Here is a 24,848-nt window from a genome sequence, read left to right on the forward strand (position 1 = left end):
ATGAACTCTGGGAGTTCTGCAAGAACGCTTTCTTTGCCATTTCAGATAACTTTATTAATAAGCTATTTGAGTCATTGCAGAGATGTATGGATGCAGTCCTTCAAGCTCATGGGAGTCATACACAATATGAATTATTTTTCCACTGCAGCATGACTTTATATTCTATACTGTACATTATTTCTGTTAAGTGACAAGACTTTTGTCTAAGTAAAGTCAGACCTTACTGTCCTGATTAAATAATTAAAAATCAAGGCATGATCATATTTTATTTTGGTAAAATAAACGTAATCTGGAGGCCTTTGCCTTTCATATAAGCCACTTGATACCAAAGGATCAACTAGAAAAATAGTCAAAAATAGTCAAGCAATTATTTGTTGTTCCTAAAACTTGGATGGGCGACAAAACTTTTGTCAGGTAGTGCATTAATGGGCATCATTTGTAGAAGTCAAATGGATGGCAAGCTCTTGACATTTATTTAACATGTTTTTAATGTTGTTTAGACATTAAGGAGCCTGCTGGGAGACAGTGGTTGGCAATTGTTTCCAGCAACTGAATGCTACAACAGAGAGTTGTGCAGTGTGAAAACAACAATGATCCGACAACAAATTATGCAGTGTGAACTTAGCATACGGCACAATTATATTTGTCTAATCCTTTTTTCTACAGCCGAAATGTGATTGGAACCACGAGTTTTATGATTAGTTTAACCACTAATTGTCTATTACTCAGATGCCAGAAGCAGATCTCAATAATAAGCACGTAGCTTCGTAAAAGCCCTGATTTGCAATTTGGTCTTATGCCAAAATGTCTACGATTTTCTTGCACATATAAAACGTGCAATATTTTAAAAAGACAAATCACAACACCAGCAGGCCAAAAATCAATTTCTACTCGTTATATAGCACAGGTCCGTGACCGAAGCACATGACATTGCAGGCTAAAATAGAAGTCTTTTCTATGCCAAACAGGGTGCACTGATTAATGGCAGCAGTCTGGAAACTCCAGGATGTCATGGATTGGTCAGGCTCTCACGACCCCCACTCACGAAGATCACCATCACCTGACTTCTAATGAGCACACAGCTGCATCACATTCACGAGCACCAGATAAAAGCACAGCACTCCAGTCGCTCATTGTCCGGGCTCGTCTCGACGAAAGCGGACAACTGAGCGACCACTCAGCGTAGTCATCCTCAGCTAAAACAAACGATTTACTTACCTGTTCTCTTTGTATTCCTCCTAGTCTTCCTGGTCCTCCCGAATCGTCCTGTCTTCCAGTCCTTCTAAGTCTGTGTCATCCTCTGTCAGCTGTATCTGGTGTGTGCTGTCCATCCTCGTGTATTCCTGTTACCCAGCCACGGAGGAAAAGACCCCAACATCATTCCTGATCCTCCTGGCTATCCTTCATGTGCTCCTTGTTGTCATTTAATAAACACCCTAACGTTTCCTTACCTCTGTCTCCTGTCCGCTTCATAACAGAAGCCCGGACCCATAACGACGACAACATGAGCACCCCGATCACCTTCAAGAGCTGGTGGACCAGTTGAAGCGGATTCTACAGCCACCAGCTCCACTTTCCAACGCACCACCAGCACCGAGCACTTCCGCCTCCACAGTTTCTTCTTCGGCCCTTCCTTCCAGTCCCATGGCCCGACCAGCGCCCTACTCAGGCGGAGCGGGGGAGTGCAATGGTTTTCTGTTACAATGTTCCCTCATATTCGAAATGCAACCTTCTCTATATCCCACAGATAAGTCGAAGATCGCCTACATCGTATCGCTACTCTCTGGACCTGCACTTAAATGGGCTGAGACGATCTGGAACCAAGCCGGGCCGGTTATGAATTCCATCACTACCTTCACGGAGTATTTCAAAGAGGTGTTTGGACGTTCTGATGGGGAAGTAGCCGCTGGAGAGCAGCTGTATCATCTAAAGCAAGGTACTCTATCTACACAGGAATATGCTCTCCGGTTTCGCACTCTAGCAGCTGCAAGTGGATGGAATGAGAGATCGTTGTTGACCACGTACCGGCTCGGCTTGGAACCCACTCTCCGAATCCAACTGGCCACATTAGATGATACAATGGGTCTGGAGAGATTCATCCAACATTCTCTCCGATGTTCCGATCGTCTCCGTTCCTATCAACAGGACACCATCACCCCCTCGTCTGCACTCCTCCAATCGCCTGAGTCAACAGCCTCTCCAGAACCAGAACCCATGATAATAGAGTCTGGAAGACTGACATCAGCGGAACGACAGAGGAGGCTGACCCGGGGGTCTGTGTCTATACTGCGGTGTCAGTGGACACACCCGTATGGAGTGTCCCCTTCGTCCCATTCGGACTTCAGTGAGTGTATTCAGTACGAATATTGAACAATGTAAACCACTTACTACCACCGTACAAATAACTACTGCCTCTATTTCTCTCCTTGTCACAGCCCTCATCGACTCCGGGTCAGCAGGGAACTTCATCTCCCAATCCCTCTGTCGTCAACTCCACCTCCGTACTGAGGCGTCCTCGCATATATACCAGATACAACCGATAACCCAGTGCACTCGATCTTCGACCCGTATCCATCGACAATGCGAAGACATCCTTCTTCAAGTGGGGTTGTTACATCAAGAGAGGATTCAATTTCTGGTTCTGGAGGGTGCAAATATGGACATCATTCTAGGGCGCCCGTGGCTGGTGAAGCACGATCCCATCATCTCTTGGGGCACAGGAGAGATAAAGAAATGGGGATCTGGATGTACACCTGCCTGTTTTCCAAATCTCCCTCTTCAAGGTCGGAACCCCATTTCTTTGTTTGCAACATCGGTCGAGAGCCCTCCTGAGAAGCAGTCTACCCACATTCCTAAGGAGTACAGCTCCTTTCATGATGTCTTCTGCCCCAAGAGAGCTTCCCAGCTACCGCCGCATCGGCCATGGGACTGCGCGATCGACCTAGTTCCAGATGCCCAGTTGCCAAGAGGTAGGATCTACCCGCTCTCGCTTCCAGAGAATCAGGCAATGGAAGATTACATAAGGGAAGCTCTGAGTCAGGGGTACATACGTCACTCAAAATCACCAGCCGCCTCAAGCTTCTTCTTTGTGGCCAAGAAGGACGGAGGGCTGCGTCCATGCATCGACTACAGGGTCCTAAATAACGGTACAGTAAAATACCGATATCCCCTTCCTCTGGTACCAGCCGCTTTGGAACAGCTCCGAGAAGCTAAAGTCTTCACTAAATTGGACCTCCGCAGCGCGTATAATCTGATAAGAATACGTGAGGGGGACCAATGGAAGACAGCATTCGTGACCCCTACTGGCCACTATGAATATGAGGTCATGCCTTACGGTCTGGTCAACGCCCCCTCCGTATTCCAAAACTTCATTCATGAAGTCCTCCGGGAGTTTCTTCACCACTGTGTAATAGTGTACATAGATGACATCCTCATTTACTCCCGGAGTGAGGCCGAACATCGCCAACACGTTGCGGAGGTCCTACACACATTGAGAGAACATCACCTCTACCTCAAAGCGGAGAAATGCTCATTCCACCAGAAGTCGATTCATTTCTTGGGATACATCATTGACCAAACCGGTATACGTATGGATGGGAAGAAAATTGAGGCTGTTCTATCCTGGTCAGAACCCACTTCCATTAAGGAGCTCCAGAGGTTTCTTGGGTTTGCTAACTTTTATAGACGGTTTATCAAGGACTACAGCAGGATTACATCACCTCTCACTAATCTCCTCAAGGGTAAACCCAAAGGACTGGAGTGGACCAAAGAAGCAGCCGCAGCCTTCCGCCTTCTTAAGGAGTTCACAAGGGCCCCACTCCTGACTCATCCTGACCCAAATCTTCCTTTCGTGGTGGAAGTGGACGCATCCACCACCGGCGTCGGGGCAGTATTATCTCAACATCATGATACACCGCCCCGACTGCATCCCTGTGCCTATTTCTCTCGGAAGTTGAGCCCGGCGGAGCAGAATTACAGCATAGGAGACAGGGAGCTTCTAGCAATCAAGCTAGCCTTGGAGGAGTGGCGTCACTGGTTGGAGGGAGCCAAACATCCGTTCCAGGTGATCACAGATCACAAAAACCTCCAATACATCAAAGAGGCCAAGAGACTATGTCCACGTCAAGCCAGATGGTCACTTTTCTTCTCACGTTTTGATTTCTCCATTTCCTATCGTCCAGGACCCAAGAATCTAAGAGCAGACGCTCTCTCTCGTTTGCACGAGCATCACGATCATGAAGAACTCCCAACGAAGATTCTTCCCGAACACATCTCCATTTGTCCGATCACCTGGAACGCTCCTCCAGTCGTTGCCACTCCGGAAGCCCCTGCTCCGCCGGGATGCCCTCCTCATCGGCAGTTCATACCACCTGAACACCGGGTAGATCTGATCCACTCCTTACATACCTCGCTAGGCACTGGACATCCAGGGATCAACAATACTCTCTCGCTAGTATCCCAACGATTCTGGTGGCCAAACATGGCAAGGGATGTGAGACAATATGTTCAGGGCTGTAAGGACTGTGCCCAATCCAAGAGCCCACGTCATCTACCCGCTGGAAAGCTCCATCCCTTGCCGATTCCGAACCGTCCCTGGTCACACCTAGGAGTGGACTTTATCACTGACCTCCCTTCGTCAGAAGGTAATACCTGTATTCTAGTCATAGTAGATAGATTCTCAAAGTTTGTCAAACTAATCCCTCTGAAAGGTCTTCCCACAGCCTTTGAAACTGCCGACAATATCTTTAATCAAGTCTTCAGGTCATTTGGTATTCCAGAAGATATTGTGTCGGACAGAGGTCCACAGTTCATCTCACGTCTATGGAAAGCCTTCTTCAAGCTCCTAGGTGTGGCCGTCAGCCTCTCTTCTGGATATCATCCCCAAACCAACGGGCAGACAGAGAGGAAGATTCAGGAGGTGGGACGGTTCCTGAGGACCTTCTGCAGTGGTCACCAGAACTCCTGGAGCCAGTATTTGGGCTGGGCAGAATATGCCCAAAATTCACTGCGGCAACCCTCCACCGGACTCACGCCATTCCAGTGCGTCCTGGGCTTCCAACCACCGCTCTTTCCCTGGGATGGCGAACCATCTGATGTCCCCGCAGTGGATCACTGGTTCCGGGAGAGCGAGAGAGTCTGGGACGAGGCTCATCAACATCTGCAGAGGGCAGTCCGTCGAAGCAAGGTAACCGCCGATAGGAGAAGGTCTGAAGAACCCAGATACACACCCGGACAAAAGGTGTGGCTATCCACCCGGGACATACGCATGCGACTGCCCTCTCGCAAGTTAAGTCCCCGATTTGTTGGTCCCTTCACCATCGTGGAACAGGTTAACCCCGTCACCTACAAACTACAATTACCCTCTCACTACCGTATTCACCCTACATTCCACGTATCACTCCTGAAACCCTATCACGATCCTGTTCTTCCCTCCACAGAGCCTGACCACGAAGAGGAACCCCCTCCTCCACTGCTCCTAGAAGAAGGAGCCGTCTACGCAGTGAAGGAGATCTTGCGTTCCCGACGTCGTGGTGGCCAGTTGGAGTACCTGGTGGACTGGGAAGGGTACGGCCCCGAAGAAAGGACATGGGTTCCCAGAGCTGATATTCTCGATCCTAGTCTCATGGTGGAGTTTCATGAGAGCCACCCTGAGTTCCCAGCGCCTAGAGGCAGAGGGAGACCACCACGGCGTCGGAGGTGTCGGCCCTCAGGAGCGGGCCCTGGGGAGGGGGGTACTGTCATGGATTGGTCAGGCTCTCACGACCCCCACTCACGAAGATCACCATCACCTGACTTCTAATGAGCACACAGCTGCATCACATTCACGAGCACCAGATAAAAGCACAGCACTCCAGTCGCTCATTGTCCGGGCTCGTCTCGACGAAAGCGGACAACTGAGCGACCACTCAGCGTAGTCATCCTCAGCTAAAACAAACGATTTACTTACCTGTTCTCTTTGTATTCCTCCTAGTCTTCCTGGTCCTCCCGAATCGTCCTGTCTTCCAGTCCTTCTAAGTCTGTGTCATCCTCTGTCAGCTGTATCTGGTGTGTGCTGTCCATCCTCGTGTATTCCTGTTACCCAGCCACGGAGGAAAAGACCCCAACATCATTCCTGATCCTCCTGGCTATCCTTCATGTGCTCCTTGTTGTCATTTAATAAACACCCTAACGTTTCCTTACCTCTGTCTCCTGTCCGCTTCATAACACAGGAGGAGTTAGAATTGATTACTGAAGGTGATTGTAATAGAGAGTGAATCCTTTGCGGATTGAATTGTTACAAGGTTATAGATTTCCCTTCCGATCATGACAGCCTTTCAAGTGGAATGTCAGTCAGGAGATTGTCAACAGCAAGACTGCTTGGTTAAAGAGGACAGACAGCAGGAAGACCTGGAGAAAAGCAGTGCTCTTCCACATCTAAACACTGTCAACCACTGTCGCACATCTGATTGCCGAAAGCGTAAGAGGAGGAAGAAGTCTTCAGCAAGACAAAACCCACATGATTTTTAAGGTAAATGGAAAATCAAGAGATAACTTGTGATATGTAATATGGTTCAGCATAATTGAGAGAACATTATGGGTGCAGGAACACTTATAATTTGAAAGCCTAGCGTCCTAGAAAGGCCAGCTGATCCTGTTTGCGTCATATTGCTTTTATAACAGTCTGCCAGTTACAGAAGAAATAAGCTCTTAAAACAGATACAGCATTTTCCCTCTGATGTCTTTTTAAATCTATTTTTAGCATGTACCGTGTGCTATGGACTGTATATTTTAGTGTTTAATATGGACATGGGTAAAATGTATACATCTGGTACTCACAGCACAAAATCTTGATGCAGAAGGCATGCAGGTTGTTCTCAGCCCGCAGGGCTGTCCTCATCCCGATGACAAAGAGGTTCCCAAAGCAGGTGATAAAAGCCATGACCCACACTGACACACGAAGGACCACATTAGCAAGCAGATCCTCAAAAGATGATAGGCCGTCTGAGTTGGGTTTGCACTTCCGGACATGAGGGGCGTAAGAACAGTACTGGAACTTCTTGAAGTATCTTAAAGAAAATTAAATATGAATATTAAATTCAATTTGATATTACATTAGTGTGCAAAATAAAGCTGTGCCACCAAGGATAGCACATTTCACATTAAAGTGATTTAATGCATGAAATAATAATAACAGCATGTCTGCAATGATGATTGGTACTTTTATTAAGAGGTGGAAAAGTATTATAGGATATATAGATATGTTTTATATATTATAGTTCTGTCTGGTTCTTGAATCTGATTGGCTGATAGCTGATAGCCTCTTCACCTTTCACCTTTGTGTATTACTCCGCCCACATACAGCGACAAGCAGAGAACACTCTACAGTTTGACAAATATTGCTGCTGTTGGACCACATAATGTACTTTTGAGGCTTTTTCAGTTGAGGATGTAGTTGTTAAGATTGCAACTATGTGGTTTATTTATAAGGATAGTGCCTATTTTAAAATATTTATGATTTTGGAGATTCTGTGCATCTGCCACCATCAGACTAAAGAAAGTGACGGTTGATATTCCGCCACAAGATGGTGACAGAGACGTCATAGTCCTTAGATAGAGAAAACGTTTTCTCAACATAAGTTTCAAACTACAGCTGAACAAATCATTATAAATCAGGTAAGTGACATTCTAAGTAGATCTCTCTCTTTTGTATTTTGTAGTGCTGTATTTATACCACAGAAACTATCTTTGCTTTGGCTTTTTCGAGGATTAATTATTGTGATATTCTGATTGCAACAGAGAAATGCTGGGAAATCTCTCTAAACTGCAGATGCAGATGTGAAGGAGTGGCGGAAAAAGTAGTTCCTAATACAAAAGGGTTTTTGAGACTCTACAGGTTTGATTTTCTTTTTTATACACAGAATTATGCAATTGAACTGTTGTATAAACGAAATATTACACTTGCGGTATAGCTGGATATCATCACTGGTGGGACACTAAGGCACTCAGCCTGTGGCCTTAAGCCAATGCACGCCTCCCACTAGTTCCGATATACAGCCATATCGAACTGCTACGAGTGTGATATTGTTCATATACTGTATACACTACATTTATAGATTAAATTACATATCGTCAATGCCACCTGCTTGTATAATTTGATGAACAAATGTGGAAAATTATTATAATTTTATTATGTTTTTAATAAGTTGATTTTATCATAGTTCCTTATTTGTAAGGAGATTAAATGTTGGGGAAGTGTTTTTCTAAATCATAAATAGAAAGTAAATTAAAAACTAAAATAAACTAGATGCTTAGACAAACATCAAACTATTTAAAAATACTAATAATATGCAAATATGTACATGGCACTTAATGCAGTATTTACATGAACCCTAAATCAAATTGCTAAATATTTTTATAATGTCACATAAATTTAAAGGCAATCTGCATGCTACGCAATATAAAGTACTATAAGGTGTTAGAACACAAAGCAAAACATGAATATAAAACTTTACATTTAGAGGAATAGTTGCATATTCAAACTAACAGAAAACAGAATGAGGTATTCACATGTAGGAGAGGTTCTCCATGGGCCGGAACATGCTCGTCTGGATATTTGGGATCTCCACTCCCTCCAGGCCACTGCAGACCAGAATAATCAAGTTTTAGTATTCATGCCTGTTTATCAAGGGCCTTTGGTCATTTTGCTGACCTCTCGGTCACCATCTACAAGCCCTGAGCCTCAGTGAATTCCAGAAGTTGGCACACAGCCTAGACTGCTGTGTGTTTGCTTGTTTGTTTGCTTGTTTATTGTCAATCTGCACTACAGCCCAAAGCAAGCCTAATGGTAAATCAAAATTCAACTCCATGTGGGACTCATTTCATTTGGAAAGCTACATTTGGCTGTTTGATCACTACAATATATCACATTTATGAACATTTACTGTTGATAATCTCACAAAAACTTCAGGTGATTCAGTTACTTACAGAGACTGGAGCTGAATTAGATGATTAAATTGGCCAGGGTGGATGTGGTCCAGTGGGTTTTGGGACAGATTTCTACACAGAAAACACAGAAGAGCGTTTTATGGTTAAATGTAATACGAGAATTGCAGCACACTTGTAATCAAGTGTACTTACAGATAACAACATCAGCTTAAAACAAGATGTTTGCATACATATAAAATGTACTCACCGACCACTTTATTAATTTAAGTAGATCTATTCAAGTGCTCATTAATGCAAAGCTAATCAGTCAATTACGTGGAAGCTTTTTTTATATAAATAGTCAAGACCGACTGCTGACATTCATGCTGAGAATTTTGATCCTCGGAAAAGGGATTTGAACATGGTATAGCGGTTGGTGCCAAACAGGCTGTTGTGGGTATTTCAGGAACTGCTGATCTACTGGGATTTTCATGCACAAACATCTCTTTAGGTTTACAAAAAATGTTTAGAAAATAAAAAATATCCAGTAAGAAGCAGTTGTACGGCCAGAAATGTCTTGTTGATGCCAGAAATCAGAGAAAAATAGTCAGAGCAGGTGTTGTCCAAAGTCGCTAAATATTAATACAGAAATATTTGAAACAATACCTTTTTTAATATTTATTTTATACATGTTTGTCATTATTATTTGATTACAGTATGATGACAGCAAATAAAGTTGGAGAGAAAAAGGAAGGGATGGGATGGGGAAAGGTCACTAAGTCAGGTCTTGAACTCAGGACACCCAAAGCATTGTTTGAATTACATCTCAACGCATTAACCACTATATGCAATCAGCAGAGATGCAATTACATGATCTTTTTTCACAGCATCAATATCTGCCACACTCCCTTTACATTTTAAATTTGTTCATGTATTAGTTTTTATTGTTTACTTTCAAAGTTGATGGTTTTAACTCCATATGCATTTCAGGTTTTATCAGTTTAAAGATAATGAGCAAGACAGCAGAATTAAATATTCATGCATTATTTGTGCACCTTTCTCTCTCGTTCAGTACGCAAATGTTGAGTTCTCTTTAACATGTTCTTGCACTTCAATGCATAGCCTAAATATATGTCAAATAACATAAAATAATTGTTTTGTTTATCTTTCATACACATCTGAATTGAAAATATGGTAAGTCAGTAGCACAGTGAGTAACATTAATCAATAACAATAGATTATATAACACTGTTAGACCTAACTAATGAATGTTAAGTATTGTTTTTATCTGTATATTTGTTCTGGTTTATTTATTTATTTATTTATTTATTTATTTATTTATTTATTTTATTTATTTTATTTTATTTTTTTTTTTGTGGTATTGGTTATAATTTGCTTAATACTAATTTTTCACTTCTCTCTAATAATGTTCAGATAGTAAAGTAAAGTTCAGATAGTATTATTTTCTCTAATAGTAAAATTGGAGTGGTCAGATTTATTAGAATATTACAGGGCAAGTAAGGCTGCATCCGAAATTGCATACTTCCATACTATATATTTTACTATAAGTCAGTATGTGAGCCAAGTAGTATTTCTAAATACACAAAGTTTGGAAAACAGTATGTAAGAAGTACCCAGATGACCTACTACTTTCAGCAAGATTCTGAAGTGTGCATCCGATGGACGCTATACGCTATCCCATGATGCCCTGCGAGAGAATTGATGAATGGGAGTGAAGCTACGCAACTGACGTGGGTAGGTCATATGATCATGACAAAATGGTAGTTGTAGAACGTCTGAGTTTCATTCATACTACTGACGTATGAAAGTATGAAATTTTATTGAACGAACTCTTCAAACGATCAAGTTGTAAATTCAAATTCAAATGCAGTACCTACTGAGTAGCATTACATTATTTTACATTTAATTTGATTATTACATTTCTGTCCCTGAATACTGCTTGACTCTCTGGAAAACAATAAAGGACTGTTTATTTGATTTGTATCTTTGCTCTATTGTATTTATTTATGTTCAAACGAAATTAATGGTTTCTTTTCAAATCGAGATGTGCAAGACATGTGGTGAAATTATATTCATGCCACAATATAAGTCACAGAATAACAAAGTATTGCAATGTCATATTTTTCCAAATTTTACCCTCTTAAGGCCCAAGGTGTTTTTTACATGCATTTTTTATTTTCTCTTTGCTATTTGGGCTTATTGGAACCTAATTAGGATAAAAAATCTTTTGATATGATGTACTCTTAGAGAAAAATGATGTCCATATATGTGGACTCGTGGTCCGAATTAACATAAAACACTTTTTCCTGAATTTTTTTAATGCTTATATAACATACAATTTTTTTGGAACTTACTTTGACTATCAGAGAGTAAAAACAACATTTTTTCCCATTTTGGACAGTAAAAGTAGGATTTGGGACATTTCATATGCTGCAAAACAGTTTCAGGATGACACCATATGTCTGTTACAAAATATAAAACATTCAAAGTATTTTAAATAGCCATTAATGAGCTAAAATGTGCTGTCCACGTTTTTGAACACTCAAGCCCTAGGATGATACTGGAACAGCCTCCACAGTCACCAGATTTCATCCCCATACAGTACTAGCAATGTGTAGCTAATAAAGTGGCTGGTGAGTGTACTTTATACAGTGAGTACTGTAAAATCATCTGATTACTTACAGACTTTGCAATGAGCGTAAATCCTTGAATATTCTGACTGGCAGTTCCTTTATCAAATTATTGGACAGATCCCTGAAAAAACAACAACATTTAAGATAATAAACTTGTTGATCCTCTTCTTGTTCAGTGTTTCCAAGCACACAGTCATTCACAGCGATAGTTAATTGACACTCACAGGTCCCCCATCATGCGCAGTGATTGGAAGGTGTTTTCTGGCAAACTCTTGATAAGATTGGCTCGCAGTGACCTAGAAAGAGGTACGATGAAAAGAATATTGATCAGAAACCTCATCGAGAGGGTCCTGAATTGTTATTTGCCACTCTGTCATGAGATTGCTGTCTCTATAATCATTACCATTTTAAAATAACTGTTATAAGCCACAGCTTAAAAATAGAGAAAGTGACCTCTAAGGGTAGAGAGGGAGGATGGTTTAAATAACATGCAACAGTAATATTATTTATTACATAGAGCAGTTCTGAAGCTAAATTACTTGGATCAGAGAATAAATGTAAGTACAGTAAACATAGAGTGAGATGCAAAACGCTGAGGCAAACTGTAAATATTATATTGTTCCCTGCAGGACAGTTTGGAAAGCTTCAAATTACAGACAGTAATGTTATATAAGTAAATAATGCATATAAGTATGTTCAGTTTCTTGCGCAAGCTTATTGTTTTGCTTCGTGAAACTTCAATGTATCATCAGAAGCCACAAGTATTCATGTGTTTTTGTTTTTTTCAGTAGGCTTTTTTTTCACTCTTTAAGCACTAGTCATTGAGTTGCATTATATAAATCAGAACGAAACACAGTTTCAGTCAAAAATCTTCTATTTTGTTTAATCAGATCATCAGGATGAATGTAGAATTTGCTATCAAAAATATAATCTATTGGAAGCTACCTTTAAAGATATTGTGACATGGGTTATGGTCCAAAATGTATTACAAAAGAGGATCATAAACAATAATGATAACATATACATAAACTAATCAATTTACAATGAGTAAATCAAAAATGAGGAGGAAAAGAGTAATAAAAATAAACAAATAAATAGATGATGGGAGGAGGAAATAGAAATGGAAACAAGATATCTGCACAGCATGGGTCTCAACTCAACTTCTGGAGGGCTGCAGCTCTGCACAGTTTTATCCAACCCTAATCAAACACAGCTGATACAACTAATCAAGGTGTTCAAGACTACTAGAGACTATTAAGCAGATGTGAGCTGGAGGTGGTTGGACTTCTTCGTTCTAAAGTTTAAGTATTAATCTGGGTGAGTTTTTTGACTGGGTGAGTCAAAACCTCTGAAAAAGCACACTAAAAATTTTAAGCCATATATTTTAAATAAAAATCTTTAATGCTCTACTACTGAATAAACAAAAGTCACTTATACATCTTAACTCTTGTGAATGTTTTCATCAACTCTGTGGTAATTTTGAGTCTTAATTTGATCGCAACTTTCTCGTAATCTCTCTTAATTAAAAAAAGCTTAGTTTCTGGCTTTTATGTGGAGTTGTGTAGAGTATATATATAGAGAGAGATAGATAGATAGATAGAGAGAGAGAGAGAGAGAGAGAGAGAGAGTATATGTGTGTGTGCAGGGGCGTAGCTAGCAATTTTTGGCCCTATGCACCCTATGTACTGGGGCGGAGGGGGTGGTGGGAGTGGTTTTGGTCAGTGAAAGCGAAGGGAGGGGGGGGGGGGTGTTGTGCGGTAGCTGAAAGTGAAGTGTACATAGTAAGTGTATGCACGCACATTATAATTTGTTTTTATAGTTCATAGAACTCCATATAAAAAACAGAAACTATTATCTTTGAACTTTTTACTTTTAATTTATAGGGTTAAAGGTGCCGACGCGTTATCAATAGTTAAAATAACTAATTTTATTTATTCCCAATAAAGAAAACAACTAACAATCAAAAATTTATGATTATTTGGTGTCAAGGCTTTGCAAACAAAATATATAGTTATATAGGAAGTCAATGGGGCAAAAAACATAACGTAATCATGTCACGAACATAACGAAAGGGTAGTCAATATGAACAATACACAAAGGTTAAATAAATGAACAACGATTTTAAATGTTTGGGTCCATCAAAAAGTATAATTTGCTGTTCATTTCTCAGTTAGAATACTATATTTGTTAATACTTACAGCACAGTCAGATGTTCACAGTCTAGCAAAGTTGACAAGCCCAAAGTCGTGATGCCATTCCCCTCGAAATCCCTTCAAGAAAACAAGTTGTAAAGCGTATTAAACAGTAGAAACGTACAATGCAAATAAAAATCATGATCATGATACATGGTTCAGTGAATATAATGCAGGCATATTATCACATGCTGCTTATAAACATGGTATTAAAAGGTAATGTATCAGCTGAAGGTCAATAACAAAAAAAAGCACATCGACAATTCAGTGAAATTTAACTCGTCCTGTTGCTCTTGGCTGTCAATGAAGGACAGCATGGCCAAAGAGAGAAAATCAGTGCATTAGCAACTGAGTACATACTGTTCTTGTACTGCACAGAGACACTAACAAAAAGGACAAGCTCCAGGCAGCATTTAAACCTGTCTGGGATCTTTAAAGAGTCCAGTTTGAAAAAATATATTACGTTAACATTGAAAAGAAGCACACAGGAATATCAATGTACGCAAGATGTATTACAGGTTCAATAGTTCAGTAGTGTCAGGCATATTTGGAACAAGAATAATGTGATGACATAGTAAAACAATCTGTTAAAGAGTCACAGTCCCAAAATACTATTTAATTGTAATTATGCATTTTATATTTCGCCATTATCCTTCAAACCATTAGATTTTACCCGTTGTTAGAAAGACTTCTTTAAAGAATTAAACTCATTGTTACGTCTGCAATGGGAAATGATGAAATGGAGATCCAAATGCAGTCCAGTGGGTTTATTGTGAAGTGCAGAAAATCAGGAATGATAAAATAGTGAAAAAACATAACAAATAAAAACAAACTAAAGAACGACAAAACCAAACCTGGCCACACACAGACATCACAGGGGTAACTAAGAAAACCTGACAATGAAGGGCTAACAGAAACAAGCTGATGAGGGGTGGACACAATTAATAACCAAGACTACCAATGAAGAACACAGGAGAACTAACGTGAAGGGGTGTGACATGAATTAACCAAACTAAAACCAAAGACTAGAATACACATGACATGTCACTCGTATTGTTTTCATATGCATCATATGGCAAATGAAGCCCTGCCTACTAGTACACGAGCCAGTCAGCGATCAATATAGACTGAAGATTCTCTGGGGGAGGGGCTTGGACCAGACATGAGTTTCTGCAGAGTTTGTGTGATTTGAATGTTTAGAAATTAAACTAAAGGGACAGTTGTTGTTTATTTTTATTGGTGCCTCCTAATGTGATATTTAATAGTAAGCTTGGCAAGCATTTTGGAGAATTTGATGTTTCCCATTCAAACATATTGCCAAAGCATACTGCCAGAAAGGTGTTTCAAAAATGACTGCCGAGTAATATAAAAAATAATGAAACATTTGCTTCAAATTAACTTTAAAGGAATTTCAAACTTCACATCTTTTAAAAATTGACTATAGCTTGTGAAATAAATTACTTTATCTCCTGCCAAAAAAAAAAAAACCTGTGTGCAATTCTTCTTTATATATCCTCAATGCTGTTACATGATTTATTAACATACGTATATATTCCGTGAGCCGTCTGGACTCTAGTAGGCCGTCTCTTGTTTTTCATATTCCATTTAACAACTCAATCAAGAGTCTGAATGTTCATGAATAAAAATAACACTTTGGGTTTTAATACATTAAACACTTAAATCATTTAAACTGGAATTTGCTGTGCTGCAATTTAAAAACAAGCTACGGTTTTGAGAGTTTCCAAAACACACATCCCTCTGGCTTATGCAATATAGTGTATTTCTGGGACAAGCCCTCCAGCTTCTCTTGAAGGTTTCTCAGCTTGCTTTAGTTTCACAGTCAAACACTCGCAGCCCGGCTGGAACAAATTTCAGGAACAAGTTCAAGAGATCAGTCAGAACTGTCAGTCTAGACTTTTCTTGTTTTAATATGAGATTCACATTTCCACAGAAGTACACGTGAACTGACAACTGGTCCTAGTACACCACAGGCAGCTCAGTGGTTTAATCAGGCTCAAACCCTCAAATCCCTCTAAAGTCTTATGAGATCTACATTTTTGATGAGTAAAGAATAGCAGGAGGTTTCTGAGTGTACCGGTACATCCTGAAAACTGAGCTACCAACATCTTCAAACACTGTTAGACTTTGCCACAATTGTACAGTTATTTACTGCAAAAATGCCCAGTAAAATACCACATATATTCTTTACAGTTCACTACTGTTACAGTATATGCACTGCATTGTGGGTCATTTTAAAATGTTTACAGTTACTTACTGCATATTAGAAAATTGCGGTATTCTACTGTAATCAAAGTAATCAAGTACTGCTACTGTAGCTGAAGTCAACAATTCATGAAAGTTAATTAAAAACATAATATTTAACATCTTGTATCACAAAATGTATTGAAAATAGACTGCTGAATGAAAAATACTTTTGTAAACCTTTTAAAATGGAAATATTAACAATAAATAATCAAAATACCGGTGTAAAGACTCTCGTCTCTTGTTTGAAGTTCATTACATTCAATAGTGAATACTAAAAATCAAGATATAAAAATACAAAAGATTTTGTACTGCTAATGTAAAATGTAAATAAATTACAGTAGAATTACAGTAAAAATTATCACGCTGTAAAATTAAAATGTGGTAAAGGGCATTTTACCATAAAAAGAAGTTGCGGTAAGGCTATTTTACTGTAAAATGAATTTGCGGTAGGGCCCTGCTACTGTAAAACACATTTACAGGTATGTTACTGTAAAGTGGCAGTTAACTTGCTGGCAACAGTGCTGTGTTACATACCTCCCCTTCCTGTTTTTGTTTGCTGTCTGCTATCCTAAAATCTAGGTGTTCTGATTGGCTCAGAGTTTTCACGAGTGGACCAATGAGAAGAGGATAGGGGTCATTTAAGTGCTCAGGTGACAACTCGCAGCAGACTAGGGGCAATCATCCATCTCTTGTCACTGCTCTTTGTATATCTGCGCGACATGACCTGTTCTCTGATTCGCTTCATTTTTTTGAGTTGTACATCTATTCTGAAAGTCCAAACTAAAATTGTTAAAATCTACTAAAAGGGAAGTGAAAGTAAATTACGTCGTTTGACTTACATTTTACATACACGTAGCTGATTCTCTGTTAAAACATTAGGTTAGAAGCAGGTGCTACCCTCGGTATGTTTTCTTCAGCAAGTACAGTTGTAGTGAGGAGCGTGTGACGCAGAAGATGTTTTTTTCGGCTTTCTCTTTAGGTTTTTAGAGGTGGGGAGGGTTTAGTTAGCGTGTTTAATTTGTTATTTTCTTTAATTTGGCACCGCTTAATTTCCCTGCCTCAGTAAGGTTTGTTTCAGTTTGATTATTTGTTTCTTTTGCATTTATTTTATGCATTTGTAAAAATACTTCAGGTGATTAAAATATTATTATTTTTTCTTTCTTATATTTATTGTAAATAAAGTGAGCCACTTTTTCCGCCATGTCCATTGTCTGTGTTGATTCATAGCAGTTAATGTCTCAAGGGAAATTTTTAAAAATATTGGGTTGTCATAATTATGTTTAGCCCTTTTCATCCTCCGAGTAAGAGCTGCCACAAAGCTACCACAAAAATACAATCAAATGTCTAACAGTGTAAATGAACTGAATTCATAATCCTTTATGTCAAGGCATGCATAGTAAGTAAGAGAGAAGTGGATACTCACAGCCAGCTGAGAAAGGGCATATGGGAACAGAGTCTGGCAGAAGGAAGCGCTTCTAAAGAAGTGTTCACCATTGACCTGCGAAGATGAATACATGAAGTGGGTTAAAACCTGTCGGCAGACATTTAAAAGTACAGCACACAGGCTTAAATCAGTTCAAATTCAAATGCTATATTTTATAGAGCAATATTTCCGGAGACTGAAGAAAAACACTGATTCTGAAGAACACTTACACACTGATAATGGGATTTGATTTTTTTAAAAGAGGAAAGTGCAACACATTATTAATGAGAATGGATGGATTATTAAGGCTTACAGGAAGAAGAGGGAGCTCAGGCCAGTAAATGTGTTGGCTGCAATTGTTGTTATGGGATTGTCGTCCAAAATCCTGGATGAGAAAAAAAAAAACATTACTGAAAAATGTTTCCAAAACTCCTGCCAAGCAAATGGACTTATTCATTTAACTGCTTTAATTTCCACTTATTAATTTAACCCTTTAATTTACCCTGGCAACCCCTGGATTTAATGCTTTCTTGAAGAATTTGTGTTTAATGTGAGATCAGATTTCTATATTAATGCTGTTCTTTTGCACTTGTGACAAAATATATCACAATTTACAAAAAGCAGTAAGCAGCACAAAAGTTATAATAAAGAAAATGCTAATAATAATGCTAATGCTAATAATAATAATAATAAACTGTAAAAAAAAAATCCTGGTTGCCTTAAATTTTTAAGCTGAATCAAATCAACTTTATGAGTCCATTGAACTTATATTATGTTAAAGTGACTTAAAACACCATTCGTAACTTATACAATTAAGTTAGAACATGATTAGTTTACTTTAATACGTTACAGAGACCCTGTCAGGACTAACTGATCATATAATGTTTTACAGTGTATTAATAATAAAAGCATTGGTAAAAATAATACTAATACTTCTACTCCTACTACTACTACTACTACTACTACTACTACTACTACTACTATTAATAATAATAATAATAATAATAATAATAATAATAATATTATTAATAATAATAATAATAATAATAATAATACTAATAATAATAATAATAATAATAATAATAGTAATAATAATAATAATAATTAGTAGTATTTAAATTATTTTTATTATCATTTGCACATATGCAAAAATTATGTTTAAGGACAGTTTCAGTACATTACAGTTGTAGTCTATGAATAAACACCTGAATCATCTTCACTTCGGATGGTACTTCGTACTTTTGATGGTAAATTCAAGAGCATAAAAGAACAGCATTTACAGCTTGTTGATGCGTTGATAGTTGTACTCACAACCACTTGAGTTTCCGAAGATCTCTAAACACTCCGGGGGAAAGCAAGGAGATGCGGTTATGGCTTAAAGATCTGCAAAAAACAGCAATTACAATACTCAATTCACCATGGCTAATTTATTTTTATATATTAGGTAAAGGTTAAGAATATAGTGTTTGACATTTGAAGCAAAGGCTATTGTCTATTAATGTGCACTGAGATTTTCTCAGAATGTGCTCAAAGAAAAAGAAAGCACTGTTGTTCCTTAATTTAAAAAGTAAAAAAAGGTTTATTATTTTAAAAAAGTCACTCACAGTTTTTGTAGCTTATACAGTCCACTGAATGCCTGAACGGAAACAGTGTTGATGCAATTATCCTGGAGAAACCTGTAAAAGAAAACAACAATAAGCAATTTGTAAGAGGTAGTTTTGTTTAACAGGTTTAAAAACCTGACAAAAACACAGAGAAGAGGAATAAAAAACATTAATGGCCATTTGCAGCTGAAATGTCACAAAAATGAACAGAACCACCCCACAATTTCAGGAAAAGGGGCAAAAAATATCCATGTACATTTAAACTAAATCTATAAATTCCGATGTAAGGATAGTGAAATAAAAAAATGAATTAAAAGTGTAAAATTATGGCATTAGATTTATTAGACACACACAATTCTGTTTTACTTATGAATTTAATAGCCAATCAGAGATGTTTTCATGATAAGCAATTATGATGTAGGCTAACCCTTCAAAAACCAACCACAAAAAACTCTACAAACACTACAACACTCTGTATTCCATAACCACCTTCATGAGGATGCTCGTATACAGACATGCCAAGTATTAACCAAGATTGGGTTTAGGGTATGGTTTGGTGCCTCGCCTCCTTTTAAAAATTGTACATTTTCATACACAGTGTAAAAAATTGTACCATCAATTAGTCCTGATAGAATATTGTTTTAGGTCATTGTAACTTTTTAAACTAAGTTAATCATGGTCTAACCTAATTTTAGAAGTTATGCAAGTTGTTTTAAGTCAGTTTAACATAAAATAAGTAAAATGGACTCATAAGGTTATTTAATTCAGCAAGTACACTGAACTGACAAAATGTAAAATAGTTATGTTTCCTTGTAGGATTGGGTTGAATTTCACACTAGACAGAACTGCTAGGCTATATAGTTGTCTGACTGTTGTTTTGTTAAACTTCAAATCATATTTTCAAAACTATTATCACCTAAGAATGTTTAGAGCTCATTTTTTGTGATGAGAAGCACACAGACTTAATGTATATCAATATTTATAATGAATACACACTGTAGGCTATATAGCTTAATGAAAACAGTAAATAAAGTTTGTCTCTGAAATACTGTATCTAAAATTAAAGAATGAATGAATATTTGAATAAACATTTGAATAATAGAGGTGCTAAATTGTTACCTCAGGACTACTTCACACATCCTGCGTCTGAGCACTGTACAACAGTACAGTGTGTTTTTGTTTCTAGGTTACCATATTAAATATGTATTAATGGCTTTAAATTATGAAATCGAGGGCCACTGATAATTAGTCATGAATTTACACCAGGAGCAAACACTGAAGTTGAAATAAAAACATTTTTAGAAACCTTCCCCTTGTAAAACTCTGTCGTACCACTTTCATAATAAAAATATCAAAGCTGATTGTTTAATATTTGTTTTAATGCAAAGCCATTTCAAGGTTTAGGTAAATCAAATATGCCATTTACAAGACTTTCTCAGACAGTTTAACAATCAGAAAACAGAAATGCATTTAAAAAGATCACGTCACACAGTGATGTTCCTAATACTCCACACATGGCACAAGGAAAAAGAACTAAAAGAACTTTGTTTGCACTGAAAGAATCTGAACATTTATCCATCAACATGTTCAATTTCTTCTATTAGAGCAGCGGTTTTCTATTTTTGGATATTTTACTTGTTTCCTGCTGCATGAATTTCATTAGTGAATGAGCTCTTTTGTTTGTTGAATCAGCCTCTGCCTTTTCCATTGAAGCTCATTTAAAGCCAGAGAAATATTAAATAAAAGAGTTCATTGTATACGCATGTGGTTTATTTTGTAAAGTAATGGGCAGACTGAAATGGGCATTTGTTTTACCATCTCAGCTGTTTGTTATTATTATTTTATATAGCCTTAAATAACATTTTGTTAAATACATTACCATTCAAAATGTAGGAATAAGCGATAAAAATTGATATTTACATTAATTAAAAAAATATATGTCATGTTTTATGAAAGTTTATTAATCAAAGAAACAAAATGAATGAATGAAGTTTTTTTACATTGATAAAAAGCATTAATAAAAATTAGTGTATTATATTACAAGGATTTCTGAAGGAGTTGCTGATGAAAATTAAGCTTTGGCTTCAGAAAGACATTTTAAAATGTATTAAAATACAAAAGTCATTTTAAATCGTACATTAATTATATTTCACATTTTTGTACAGCCTTGTAAGAATTCAAGAGAAAATAAAAATTAAAGAGATAACTTATTATACACTACCTGACTAAAGTCTTGTCGCTTATCCAAGTTTTAGGAACAACAAATATTAATCTGATTCTAGTTGATCATTTGGTGTCAGAAGTGGTTTATATGAAAGGCAAAGGCCTCTAGATTACGCTTATTTTACTAAAATAAAATATGATCATGCCTTAATTTTTAATTATATAATCAGGACAGTAAGGTCTGACTTTGCTTAGACAAAAGTCTTGTCACTGAAAAGAAATAATGTAGAATATAGAATAAAGTCATGGTGCAGTGGAGGAAGAATAAACATTGTGTTTGACTCCCATGAGCTTGGAGGACTGCATCAAGATATCTCTGCAATGAATCAAATAGCTTAATAAAGTCATCTGGAATGGCAAAGAAAACATTCTTGCAAGAATCCCAGAGTTCATCAAGATTCTTTGGATTCATCTTCAATGCCTCCTCCTTCATCTTACCCCAGACATGGTCAATAATGTTCATCTCTGGTGACTGGGCTGGCCAATCCTGGAGCACCTTGACCTTGTGTGATTTCAGGAACTTTGATGTGGAGGCTGAAGTATGAGAAGGAGCGCTATCCTGCTGAAGAATTTGCCCTCTCGTGTGGTTTGTAATGTAATGGACAGCCCAAATGTCTTTATACTTCAAGCTGTTAATGTTGCCATTTACTCTGAAACCCCACTATGATTTTTCCTTCACCAAACTTGACTGATTTCTGTGAGAATCTTGCGTCCATGCAGGTTCCAATAGGTCTTCTGCAGTAATTGTGATGACTGAGATGCAGTTCAGCAGATGATTCACTGGAAAAATAAAACTCTTTTTTTTCCAAATGATCAACTAGAAGTCTAATTATTATTTGTTGCTTATACAACTTTTGTCAGGTAGTGTATAAGAATATTAGGTAACACTTACTAACAACTAATTTGGCTCACAATTCATGCTATTATCTACTGGCTTATTACCTGCCCATTATTAAATATTAACTGCTCATTATAAAGTATGATCTTATGCTGCATCTCTAATCCTACTCAAAACCTAAACCCAAATTCTACCCTACTAACTATTATTAAACAGCTAAATAGTAGTTGGTTAACCAAGTAGTGTTAATAGTTTGTTAATACCATGAATTGTCACCTCAACTAAAGAGTTAAAGGATATTATCACTAGAACATTAAATATTTTTTTATGAACGGTTGTATTTACTTGTTAGTTCACTTGAAAAGGACAAACATTACTATTACATCAATTATTTTCTATTAGTATAACACTGATGTCTTTTCAAAACAACTATCGTACAGCAAGTGCACTATCCTAAATCCAGTCTATATCGGTCTGTACTAGAAAGCAGATCTGCTACAGTACTTCTTTAATTGGCTCATTAATCACCAGACAGCAACACGCTGAATCCAAGGTTTAATGGCGTGCTATAAAGAAACCTGCCAATACTGAGATTAACAAGTAGCAGCAAGCTCGATTTGAATGAAGGTGACCATGGCCTCCTCATAAAAGCTTCAGTGGATTCAGCAGAAAGCTGATCATAAACGTTAATCAGCTCCATGCAGGAACCAATTGTTTTTGTATCACATAAACAGGGCGATAGCTGTACAGGTTGACAGCTTCATTATATGACCCTCTGTGTTGATTTGTGGATTAGTAAAGTGTCTATACTTGAGCTCAGAGCATACTAACATATCTGGGCAGGGCTTTATTGTGCATGTGACTGAAATTATAATGATGGGCTAGTAGTTAAAGGCTTATTCATACTTACAGCCTTTGCAGTTTTATATATTTGATGAAGGCTTCATCAGGTAGTGTTCGAATCTTGTTGCTCTTCAATGACCTATTAAAAAACAACACAAACAATAAGTTAAACACTGAATATTTTTTTGCATTGTATATACTGTATTTATCAGGCATCACAACAGCAGATTGAACCGCCAACTATTCCGGCATAGGTTTTAAGCAGCCGATGCCCTTCCAGCCACAACACAGTATACCTACACACTCTCGCATTCATACACTATGGCCAATTTAGTTCATCCAATTTACCTACAGTATAGTGCATGTCTTTGGACTGTGGACCCTGAGGAAACCCACACTAACATGGGGAGAACATGCAAACTCCACACAGGAATGCCAACTGGTCCAGCTGGGACCCAAACCAGTGACCTTCTTGCTGTGAGGCGACAGTGCTAATAATTTATAATTGTTATTTATAATTGTCTTTTCACCAATGCATGTATAAAACAACATATTACTAAAGGTCTCTTAACACTTTTGATTGTTGTTATTTATTTTATAAAGTTGGTTTATTTTGCAGTTGAATATATTTTCATTTCCATATTTGCAGCATCAATAGATTGCATTAGTTTTACCCTTCATTAGTATTTCACAAATAATTTTTTGCATAAAGAATTCTTAGGGAAGTTTTACACGGCATGTACCACCAGTTATGAGGATAATCATAAAATTCCAAACTACAATCTAAAGCAAAGAAAATTAGACAAAATGACTTAAAGGAAATGGGAATGAAAGAACTAAATCCTCTTGAAGCATTGCGGATGATAGAATCACACTAATAATTATGGAGAAATATACAACTGTAGTTGATTGTATAAATGATTTATTTCTAGGTTGCTGTGCTTTGTAGGAGTGAGTGGAGCCAAAGATCACAATTGGTGCTCTAACGTCAACTTTCTGATTCCAATTGTATCTGGATGCAGCCTTGATGATGCAAGCTGAGATTGCATATCTCAGAGATCCAGTGTCAAACACAATGCACTCAATGCATTGTGCACAGTGACGTCACTGTGAGGGGTAGGGTTAGGAGTGGGGTTAGCTTAGTTGAGCACATTAAAAAGCATTGGATGCAGCTCAGATTGCACTGCATCTCTCTCTGATTCATTGAAATTTTGCACAGCATCATGGATCATGTAGTTTTGCTTCACATTTTTTTTTAGATGAAGTTGAATTAATGCAAACAGACAAATCCAATAAAAGCACAATGAACTAAAAATGTCAGGGCTCAAAACATCTATTTGTTTTTAAAAGGTTATTGTTAAAAAAAAATCTGTTTCCCTTTTGAGAAAATTAATTTGAGTTTTTACTTTAAGAAGCTAGCAATTTTTACAGTAAATGGAAAAGGGATGATAACAATACTTTACAGAACAGTTCTGTATAGAATGTGTTTTAAATTGTGGGCTTTATCAGTGTATGAGTAAAGCTATATTAACATAGTTCATGTAAGCTATTATATTTTCTAATGGCTACGTGCTAGGCTACGTAGCATTAACAAACATATGAGGTGTGATTTGCAAGTCTCTTCAGTATGTTGTACTACAATTCCTCAAATATTAAGTTGTTTACCACATATGTAATTTCACTCTTTAATTCGCAAACCACCATTATAAAAATCCCATAGGAAACTATTGAATGAATCAGCCCTGTATTAAAACACCATTAATTTAACATTAATGAAAAGGCCATTCTGTGCTGTTTCCTGCGCGTCATTAGGTTTACATTTGCATGTACTTTACAGCTTTCCTGAATATATTTTTCAGACAATAACCACCACAGTGGTCCTCCATCAAATTTTGACACATG

At 37.7% G+C, this 24,848-nt stretch overlaps 1 protein-coding gene across 1 annotated transcript in view; it reads right to left on the minus strand.

The window, feature by feature from the left end:
* The window catches only part of rxfp2b (relaxin family peptide receptor 2b), a 40,707-nt gene that overhangs the window by 7,584 nt on the left and 8,275 nt on the right, over positions 1-24,848 (minus strand). The window contains exons 5-15 of the mRNA XM_056474556.1: positions 23,014-23,085; positions 19,043-19,114; positions 18,750-18,821; positions 17,752-17,823; positions 17,439-17,513; positions 13,757-13,828; positions 11,783-11,854; positions 11,608-11,679; positions 8,965-9,036; positions 8,548-8,619; positions 6,817-7,046 (exon numbers count right to left, since the gene is read on the minus strand). Coding sequence (XP_056330531.1) covers positions 6,817-7,046; positions 8,548-8,619; positions 8,965-9,036; positions 11,608-11,679; positions 11,783-11,854; positions 13,757-13,828; positions 17,439-17,513; positions 17,752-17,823; positions 18,750-18,821; positions 19,043-19,114; positions 23,014-23,085 — 953 coding nt within the window. The remainder of the gene's footprint in view (positions 1-6,816; positions 7,047-8,547; positions 8,620-8,964; positions 9,037-11,607; positions 11,680-11,782; positions 11,855-13,756; positions 13,829-17,438; positions 17,514-17,751; positions 17,824-18,749; positions 18,822-19,042; positions 19,115-23,013; positions 23,086-24,848) is intronic.

This window comes from Danio aesculapii, chromosome 15 (assembly GCF_903798145.1).
Source record: "Danio aesculapii chromosome 15, fDanAes4.1, whole genome shotgun sequence".
NCBI classification, from domain to species: Eukaryota; Metazoa; Chordata; class Actinopteri; order Cypriniformes; family Danionidae; genus Danio; species Danio aesculapii.